Consider the following 9,060-nt stretch of genomic DNA (forward strand, 5'->3'; position numbering starts at 1 on the left):
GAGGATATAGAGATGAAACTTGTACAGCACTGTGTGGCGACATGGTCTTATTAGAAGGATGCTTGTTGACAAGCAAAAGAACAATCATCTTATTTGTTTTGAGATTCTGACACAATATATGCAATTATTTTTTATAGAAGAGATGTTATTGGGGAGGAGAGTGAAGCTGCTAAGAGTTTAATATTTGTGAAATCAAGTACTTTTGGACAACTTGAAAGGAAAACCACGTAAAATCGCTATTCACCACATGTCTGTTGTTTTTATTTCGTCACCTCAGTGCAAAAAGGGAATGCTTTACAAATTTGTACATTAAAAAAAAAAAAAAGAGAGATCGACCAGTTTATCAGTAACAAAATTGTACTGTATCACATGTGACAAGATGCAACTGATTCAGTGTTGACGGTGGAATGCGGCATCATGTCTTGACGGGGAGATTTGTCATCTTCTCTTGTCGTGATCTTTGGGGTGAGAGAAAAGAGCAGAAGAGGTGGAAGGGTCAGTAACATGGAGGTTATGAAACAAGAAAACAGAGTGTGACCTTTCCTCCACTGTCTGCTCATCTAAAAGGTAATAACGCTGTTTTCTAGCACAGCAAAGGCAATATGTGGTATCCTGTGGATCTACCCTGAATAGCAAGAGTCCGCTTTATCACACACTCTATCTGGAGCTGTTCCACTGAGAAATAAGTGATGACCTGGCAAGGACGGCTAATGTGACTAAGAGCACCCAAAGGACAAGGGCATGTCTTATTTTCCAAGCATATATCTTTATAAAAGCCCTTTTACTGTCCACTGAGAGACTGTGTGCCATATCCACAGGAGGGTTGGCTCATGTCCCTATAAACTCTTATACTCAAATACCGACTCCACTTAAAACCGATCGTAATTTCATCAGTGGCAATGGTGCTGAACAGAATGTAAACGTTAATAAATCCAGCTTTTCTAACTCTTACAATGAGAGATGTTTGTGTAAACTACACACCTTCTGAGAGGGGGCTAATTAGTTAGTTTCAACCGATGAAGTTCATCACAACCAGGTGGAGGACAGTGTGAGCGAACAGGAAGTCAGCAAAGGCCCTCTCTGGAGAGATGGACAGGAAGTCTCCCTTGTTCTGTGGGTTGATCTGGATACGAAGACACACTGGAGAGAGAGGGGGAGAGAGAGAGAGAGAGAGAGAGAGAAAAGACATGGAGGATTTAGCTTGTTTTGTGTACCAAAGAATAACACAAAAGCAATAGGACTATAACTAGTTCCATACTTAAGAACATTTTCAATTGATAGCTTAGCAAATATTTATCAGAACTTATCAGAATAAGAGGGGGGGGGGGGGGGGGGGTCTACCACAACCTGCTGCCTCCGGAGCTAGTTATGCCATCTTCATTGTTCTATTTGGAGTTAGGGTACGCTTTATGTTTTCTTTTATAATGTCTCATGACTATTTTCGATCCAATCATGATCCGGTGATTATAAATAGAAGAGTTGGAAAATTTAGGTTAATGTCTCGCCGCCCCCAAAAAGAAACGGTGTCTCGTTAATCTAAGTCTATCAGTGAAACTGTGCATTTTATGAGAATTATAAATACGTTACAGTAACGCTTTTTTCTTTCAAAGCTGAAAATTCCAACCCTGAAACCTTTAAAGGAGCATTATCAATAAATGCATATTTTACATCACAAATGACACCATGCAGGGAAGCTGAGACAAATAGCTACTGGCATATTGTCATACTGCTTAATGCAATGATCTGTATCATCATCATCATATCAGCCAAAGGGCCTAAAGTCACCCAGTCGAATGTTTTATGGACAAGTTGTCAATGAACTCTGAGTCACAGGGTCTCCACTCTCCTGCACTATGGGAACACATACAACTCTGAAACATACTGAGTTATTAAGTTACCTGTTTATTAGATATATGCACTTGAAATGCGAACACTTTAATGCAACGATCCTGCAGTAAACCCAACAACCCTGAAGGCTGGAATGTGCAGCACATTTTAAAATCTGTGGAATCAGCTTCGTGGTGATGTGGAGGCTGAGCTTTGCAGGATATATTATAAATGGCTTGGGATCATTTCAAACGGACCCTCAGTCTACTTTTATATAGATTTTGATCAAGCTACATTAGCTTGTTAGCTAGCATGTGTCTGTGCTGGTCGCTGAAGGAGCACTGACCCCGTGGCTCAGTGAAACCTTCTGGTGACAGTAACAACACTTCACCGTGGAGAAGACTCACCTGCGAGGATGAAGGAGCCCACACACGAGATGAATCCGGACAGAAAGCTGTTGAAGGGGAAGGTACCGACCAGCAGACAGTAGAGGAACTGCATGGCTCCCGTCAGCAGGATGTAGAGCAGATAGGCGTCCACCACCTTCAGCTTGTTCACCGTCGAGGAGCCGTACTCCTCCAGGAACCGGCCGACCACCGAGATCACGGAGTTAGACATGTTTCTTGGGTTGGAGGCTAAGTGTGCAGCTAGCAGCGGTTAGCGCAGATCCTCTTCCTCAGTCCAATGAGTGACGTGTCCTCGGCAACCGGAAGCCGCCACGGTGTTACAGGAAATGGTGTCCGAGTAGCAAAAAGGCCCGTGTTGAACCATAGACTGTATGTTGAACGAGGGATAGTGCGCACCGCCCCCCCAAAACCATTGAAAGAGAGATATGCTAAAAGTAAACAGATGTTACACTCTGTCAGTTTTATGACATGCATCCATGTTATTGTAATCTACATAATCATACCGCCACAGTAAGTGTAAAACAGTGACTGTTATAAAAGTTGATGAAGTGATTGAGTTTCTAAATTCAATTACAATTTCGGCACGACCCAAGAATAACTATGAAATCCCAATATACTGTAGCTTCTTTTGCTTATAGCTTTTTCTAAATAAACTTTATTAATTAACAAACTAGCCAAACCACATAAAGCACACAAACACTAATATAACATACCCTTAGAAATAACTAGCATTAGAGTACAAAGTTTCATATTGACAAACACAAACCAATGTTATATAAATATAAGTTTGGCAAAACTTAATCTTAAAGTTTGACATGTAAACAGATGATTATGAATTCTGTTTATCAAGCAATTAATAAATTATAAATAAGTGAATTATCCAGAGTGTTTGCAATTAACATTTGACCCCAATCTTCAAGTTATTTATTTATCTTTAATGAAAAATGCAATGTACAACTATATTACAGTTTAATAGTTTAACATAGAACAGAGTTCACAATGCAACTATACAATTCAAATACAGACAATAGATAAACCAAATTATATAATAATAGTAAAGGAGATGTTAAACCCAAAGTTAGTCTTGATCATCACAAATGTTCTGACAGACAGCAAGCTCAAATCCTGGTTGCGGCAATTTAGTCACTAGTATCTGCATTTGCACAAATTACTCAAACATAAAAAAGTGATTATTTACACATTTCAATGGTCTATCTGTCATCAAAAGCAATATATATTAATCCTTTTATGTTGTTCTTGCTAACCTTGGTGTAGATGTACTTGAAATTAGTGGTTAGCCAGGAAAGTATAAATAGCACTTTTTTTTACAGGAATACCCAGCCTGAGTCATTATTGGAGCTATTGTCAGTTAACTGAATTCATATTCTTGAAGGAGCACTTAGTCTTTTTTAAATGTTCTCATGGATGTTAGTGTATTTAACTAAGAGTCCTTGGGTAATGCCTATGAGATTCCGTCATGAAGAAAACATTTGGGCCAAAGTCGACTTATGATAGTATATAAAACTGTATATGGTTTATATGCAATTGGAAAGTACATTTTGTCTGTCTGTCTTTGCTGTCTTGTAACACAAGCACACTGAACACATTTATTCAGCCTAGAGAGAACCTACATATAAATTGAGGCAGTGTTCCTGGTCCTGTGCGTTACTAATACTTTGTTCCTTTGCGGTAATCCCATTCACTATGGTACAGTTGTATGCAATAAATTGCTCCATGAACAGTGGCATCTCCGTGCATCACTGCTCTCATGGACTTATTCACCATCTTGAATGTGTCTCATGTAGAATGTAAGGCAAGGACACGGTTTTCCTTTGGTTTATCACAGTTTACTCAGGCACAGCATCAGTCACACTGAAACTGATGCTGTGAACACAGGATCATGCTGCATGATCCTGGTGTCTATGGATAGAGAGGAACTCAAAGATCCATCAGATCCATGTGCATGGTTCATGCACATGGATCTGATGGATGTGGAGCTTTTTTCTTGATTCATGGGAACAAAGATAGCTGCCAGCGAACAGCGTGACAACACAGGCAGCTCCCTTTACACTGCAGTGGCAGTTGCTGTTGACGCCGGAAGAAGGCAGCTTTATTTCGTATTTTTGACCGCGATCGTAGACCGACGCTTCGGTGCATCCTCACCAATAGACGATCTTTGCGCCTGGTCAGCTGACCCGGGAATGTGCGAGTTACAAAACACGAGCTGCCCCCTCACGGTGACTCGTTGTGTTTGTGTGGCCGGAGCAGAAAACGTGTTGTTCTCCTCGATCGACTGAACTGGATTTAAACACCGGGGCATGTTGACAAATGGATCCCGGTTCAGCTCCGATGCAGACCGACTGTGAGACCGAGTAAGTCAGTGGCACGGCTGCGCAGCTACACAAACACACAAACACACACACAATACACCGAGTTCCCTGGGTGACCTGCGCCCCTTCACTCCCAGCAGCTGGGACCTGTGTTTCTACTGGGTCACTCCAGTGAGTCGGTGCATCTGAATCCACTCAGAGGAAGTAAGACACGATGTGTGATGGTGTCCTCCTCATTGAGTTTGTTCAACCCACATCAACACTAAAACATGATGAGGATTTAGACATGTAGCCATCTTACGTGATGGCACAATGCATGTCTGCTTCATGCGAGAGACAGTGGGGGAATCTTAGTCAACTGAAAAGTGAGCTGACTAGTTTGCAACTGGAACTCAGTGATGTAGATTCAATATGGTTTTTAATCAGCGTATTTGACTGTGTTGAGCAGATTGTGAAGCTACACATTGTTACACATGCTTACACATGCTGAAAACAACAACTTTTCAACAGGTTGAGCTCCTAAACGATTTAAAAGTGGTGTGTGTTTTTCACCAGATTTACAGCAACATTTGTGAAATTTGTCATCTTCACCTTCTTCGCAAAAAATACATCGAAGTAAAAGTTCATGATTTAATTCCTCTTTGTTCTTAAATTTAAACTAAGCCTGCATGTTAAATCTGAATATAAAGTCCTAATCTAAACGTTAAAGGTTGAGTTTAAATGATAATTCTAAATATTTAATCTGAATCAAAATGTTATCCCTAAATGTTATGCCCTGTATAGTACTGGTTTAATGAGATTATCTTACAACATGCCTCTTTTTTTATGTCACTGAGGAAAGCAGCAGCAGTGGTTGACACACCAATGACTCAGCAAATCTGAATAACCTGTTGGTATAAGGGCAGGTGACAGGCCTGGAGCTGTACCTGCTGTATTGGTGGTGGTGGTGGTGGTGGTGGAGCTAGAAATATGACACTGGCCTGTTTCCACCTGAATTCAGAGCGGAAGGGGATGGGGATGGTTGACCCATATTGTGTTTTTCAACATATTTTACATAATAGGTGTTCAAGATTTCAATGTTATCAGTGTATTGACTTAAACTGCTTAACAGTGAAATATAAATGACTACTAAGAAGTCACAGATAACTGGGGTGATCATTAACCTCTGCTCCAGTGCTGTGGCTTATGCGTGAGGGTAGTGAAACATGACACCCCTGGATGTGTAGTCGTCATGTGCCTCATGTAAATAACAAACCACAAGTGCTTGAATCTTGGACTTGTGCCAGAAGCATTCGTACTGTACATTTATCAGACACTGAGCATTTCCTGTTCTGTCTCTCTGTGCTGTCAGGGAAAACTCAGTTTGGAACTGGTGGCCCTCCTGGCGTCCGACCTCCACGTCCCTCTTGAAGACAACCGAGTCCAAGATTCTTGCCTGTAAGTATGTCTCAACTTATACTGGCTGATTACATAACCACTGGGAACTAGTGTAAACATAACTAGGCCCTTTGATGGTGTATTAAAGCTGCTAACCCTTTATGAAATATCACATTTCTGCATCTTGATTTCATTGTTACTCTTCTTTTCCTAATCACACCAGGTATTAAGAATGACCTGTGGGCCCGGTTTGTGACGTTACCAAACCAGTATCAGCTATGGACATTGACTCTCACCAACAAGATGGTTCATAAACCTGCAGGTATGACCCTCCTCTTATTGTACACCAGGAGGCAGCAGCTGCATTCTCTGGACTGTAAAACCCACAACCAAACTCCTGCTCTGTTACCCTCCTTTCTCCACCAGTCCCTAAGACTCCCCTGGTGATGGTCCATGGCTTTGGAGGAGGGGTGGGGATGTGGATCAGAAACCTGGACGCGCTGAGCAGGTCCCGGCCCGTCTATGCCTTCGACCTCCTGGGCTTTGGCCGGAGCTCCAGGCCTCCCTTCCCCTCAGACGCCGCCGAGGCAGAGGAGCAGTTTGTCGCCTCCATTGAACAGTGGAGACAGTCCGTGGGTCTGGACACCATGATTCTGCTGGGGCACAGTCTGGGGGGATACCTGGCTACCTCCTACGCCATCCAGTACCCTTCAAGGTAGTATAGATAAATTATAACTAAAACCCATCACGTGAACCCACATCAGGGATGTATACAGAAGCAAATACTTCAGTGTTTGTCATGTTGAATATAAGCTATTTTATCTGAATTTAAGTATTAAAACATTTTGTGATCTTGATTTATTGGAGTTCCAAAGGCGAGTTGGATAGCACTGTCATGGCATTAACATGAAATACTGCAAGCAGACAATGAGCTTCAGCTTGAGAGGGGCCAATGGTTCCTGTCTTTAAGATAACTAAGCTAAATACTTAACAGAACTGTAGCATTATGTTATTAATGGCCTTAAACTAGAGATATGAGTTTGTATCAAATTTCGCTTAGTGTCTTGTCAATACATTTCTCTTTGCCAAAATATTTTCCAGAACACCTCTGCAAGTTGTTATGATCTCCAGTATTTTGTTGCAGATTTAATGCTTTAACGCTGCCCCTAGTGGCCAGCAAAAAAAAGAAGTTAATGCTGCTTTAAACCTGTATTTAAAATAAATTGTACAGAATTCCAAGAAAGAATCTTTCGATATTGACCTTCTATTCTCAGGTTATGCTCCTTAAAATGTGCATCTGTATTGTCTGGTAAAGAGATACAACTAACAAACAATTCTAAATTGTAAAACTCTGTCCCTAAAACCCATTCACCCCAATCTCCTAATTACAGTATTAAGAAAGACAGCAGTGCGTACCACGTTATGAGTAAGGAAATAAATGGTGCTTAATATAATTTCTCTTCTGCTGTCCTTTTCCAGAGTATCACATCTTATCTTGGTAGACCCCTGGGGTTTCCCTGAGCACCCCAGTGCACAGACTGAGGCGAATGGCGATAAGGGGACAGAGGTGGCGAGGAGGCCGTCACCTCCACGCTGGGTGAAAGCTATTCTAGCGGTGGGCTCCCTCTTCAATCCACTGGCTGTCATTCGAGCAGCAGGCCCATGGGGTAAGAGACCTGATTGTTTATCTAGTAGAACGCTGAGCCACATAGTACTCTGTCCACTAACATCAGAGTATGTCACTGATTCAGGTCCGGGTCTGGTGAACAGATTCCGCCCCGATTTCAAAAGGAAATTTGAAGATCTGTTTGATGACGACACAATGACATCGTACATCTACCACTGTAACGCACAAACCCCGAGGTATGCAGACATTTTAGCAATACAACATGTTAATGCCTGATAATGGCCAACACATCTCATCGCCCTTTCTCTCCGTTCTCCTCCCAGTGGTGAAGTGGGTTTACGTGCCATGTCGGAGTCTCTGGGCTGGGCTAAGAGGCCGATGCTGCATCGGGTTGACCTGCTGCCGCCCTCCATGCCCCTCTCCATGCTGTATGGAGAATCTTCCTGGGTGGACAGCTCATCAGGGAACAGAGTGGTCCAGATTAGGAACCAGGCCAACACCAAAATGCTGGTGAGTGGACATGCACAAGTAAAGACATTAGGCTGATGTCGTCCAATTATGCATATTACAGCACATCACTGAATTGCTATCATTTTAATTCAATGAATTTTCTTCAGCACATAAACGTAATGCGTCTGCACATAACTAACCGTCTTTGTCATCTGTGTTTATCTGCAGCTGATTAGCGAAGCCTCTCATCACTTGTATGCTGATCAACCAGAAGAGTTCAACAGAGCGGTTGAAAATATATGTAACTCTGTTAACTGACTCCGTGGTTTTGTGTGTGTGTGCGTGTGTGTTCCTGTACTTGTATCTTTCGGAGAACCATTTTAAGCATAGACCCTACAAAGTGAGAACATTTTTGGAAAGTGAGGACAGTCCTCGCTTCTTCCAAGGGCAGTTTGAAGGTTAAGACTCGGTTTTAGGGTATTTAGTTGTGATGGTTAAGGTTAGAGTAAGGGGCTAGGGAATGCATTATGCGAATGAGTGGCCTCACTAAGATAGAAGTACAACTGGTGTGTATGTCTGCGCGTGTGCTTGTGTATGCACTGAATGTATAGAGACAGTTCATGTTGGTGGTTTTAGCAGTGTAATCTATGCATGTCAAGCATCCTGGATGTTGCTCTGCTCTGTAACAAGTTATTACTGGCATCAAATTGCTGTTTGGTATTTATTACACCAATTTATTTAGAATAAGAAACTTTATTTATAACATGTAATTTTTTTAATCTGCAATGTGTTCATACAGACCATTAAATGATCTGATTAAAACCAACACTGAAATAGTGCCGCCTGTCTGTGACAAAGCAGACACCAGTCCACTGATACGCACATTTTATATATGCCTCACGTCAAACATTAATACACTGTGTGTTATATTTTCTTTGACTTCTGTACCTTTCCCACTGTATTAAACAGATGATGGTGTTTTGTACATTGTAAACAATAAAAGCTTATTTGACAGACGCTATCCCTCTCTGCTGTTGTAGTA

The 9,060-nt window shown here is 41.8% G+C and overlaps 2 protein-coding genes across 4 annotated transcripts; one reads left to right on the forward strand and one right to left on the reverse strand.

Annotated features, from left to right (window-relative positions):
• Positions 1–233: 233 nt before the first annotated feature.
• dad1 (defender against cell death 1) lies at positions 234–2,554 on the reverse strand. Of its 3 annotated transcripts, none has more exons than XM_062403957.1 (3): positions 2,235–2,554; positions 982–1,140; positions 234–442 (listed from the first exon to the last, which is right to left on the reverse strand). In XM_062403957.1, exons 1-2 carry the CDS (start codon positions 2,443–2,445, stop codon positions 1,010–1,012), a joined length of 342 nt encoding a protein of 113 aa, XP_062259941.1. In that variant the 5' UTR covers positions 2,446–2,554; the 3' UTR covers positions 234–442; positions 982–1,009. The 3 variants fall into 3 exon arrangements, with proteins under 3 accessions (XP_062259941.1, XP_062259940.1, XP_062259939.1); XM_062403956.1 differs by having other exon boundaries at positions 234–447; positions 2,235–2,553; XM_062403955.1 differs by having other exon boundaries at positions 234–458; positions 2,235–2,553.
• A 1,882-nt stretch (positions 2,555–4,436) lies between these two features.
• abhd4 (abhydrolase domain containing 4, N-acyl phospholipase B) lies at positions 4,437–9,035 on the forward strand. Its single transcript, XM_062404952.1, has 8 exons — positions 4,437–4,606; positions 5,916–6,001; positions 6,165–6,263; positions 6,368–6,656; positions 7,421–7,608; positions 7,693–7,804; positions 7,892–8,078; positions 8,247–9,035. Exons 1-8 carry the CDS (start codon positions 4,563–4,565, stop codon positions 8,334–8,336), a joined length of 1,095 nt encoding a protein of 364 aa, XP_062260936.1. The 5' UTR covers positions 4,437–4,562; the 3' UTR covers positions 8,337–9,035.
• The last annotated feature ends 25 nt before the right edge of the window (positions 9,036–9,060 follow it).

Source organism: Platichthys flesus, chromosome 14 (assembly GCF_949316205.1).
Source record: "Platichthys flesus chromosome 14, fPlaFle2.1, whole genome shotgun sequence".
Taxonomy (NCBI): Eukaryota; Metazoa; Chordata; class Actinopteri; order Pleuronectiformes; family Pleuronectidae; genus Platichthys; species Platichthys flesus.

Excerpts from the sequence above, each read along its gene's own strand:
- abhd4 (XM_062404952.1), top strand. The coding sequence starts at position 4,563 with ATGGATCCCGGTTCAGCTCCGATGCAGACCGACTGTGAGACCGA. Across the intron at positions 7,609-7,692 it reads TCGAGCAGCAGGCCCATGGG|GTCCGGGTCTGGTGAACAGA; the intron begins GTAAGAGACCTG and ends TCACTGATTCAG. Across the intron at positions 8,079-8,246 it reads AGGCCAACACCAAAATGCTG|CTGATTAGCGAAGCCTCTCA; the intron begins GTGAGTGGACAT and ends GTTTATCTGCAG.
- dad1 (XM_062403957.1), bottom strand. The coding sequence starts at position 2,445 with ATGTCTAACTCCGTGATCTCGGTGGTCGGCCGGTTCCTGGAGGAGTAC. Across the intron at positions 1,141-2,234 it reads GGGCTCCTTCATCCTCGCAG|TGTGTCTTCGTATCCAGATC; the intron begins GTGAGTCTTCTC and ends CTCTCTCTCCAG.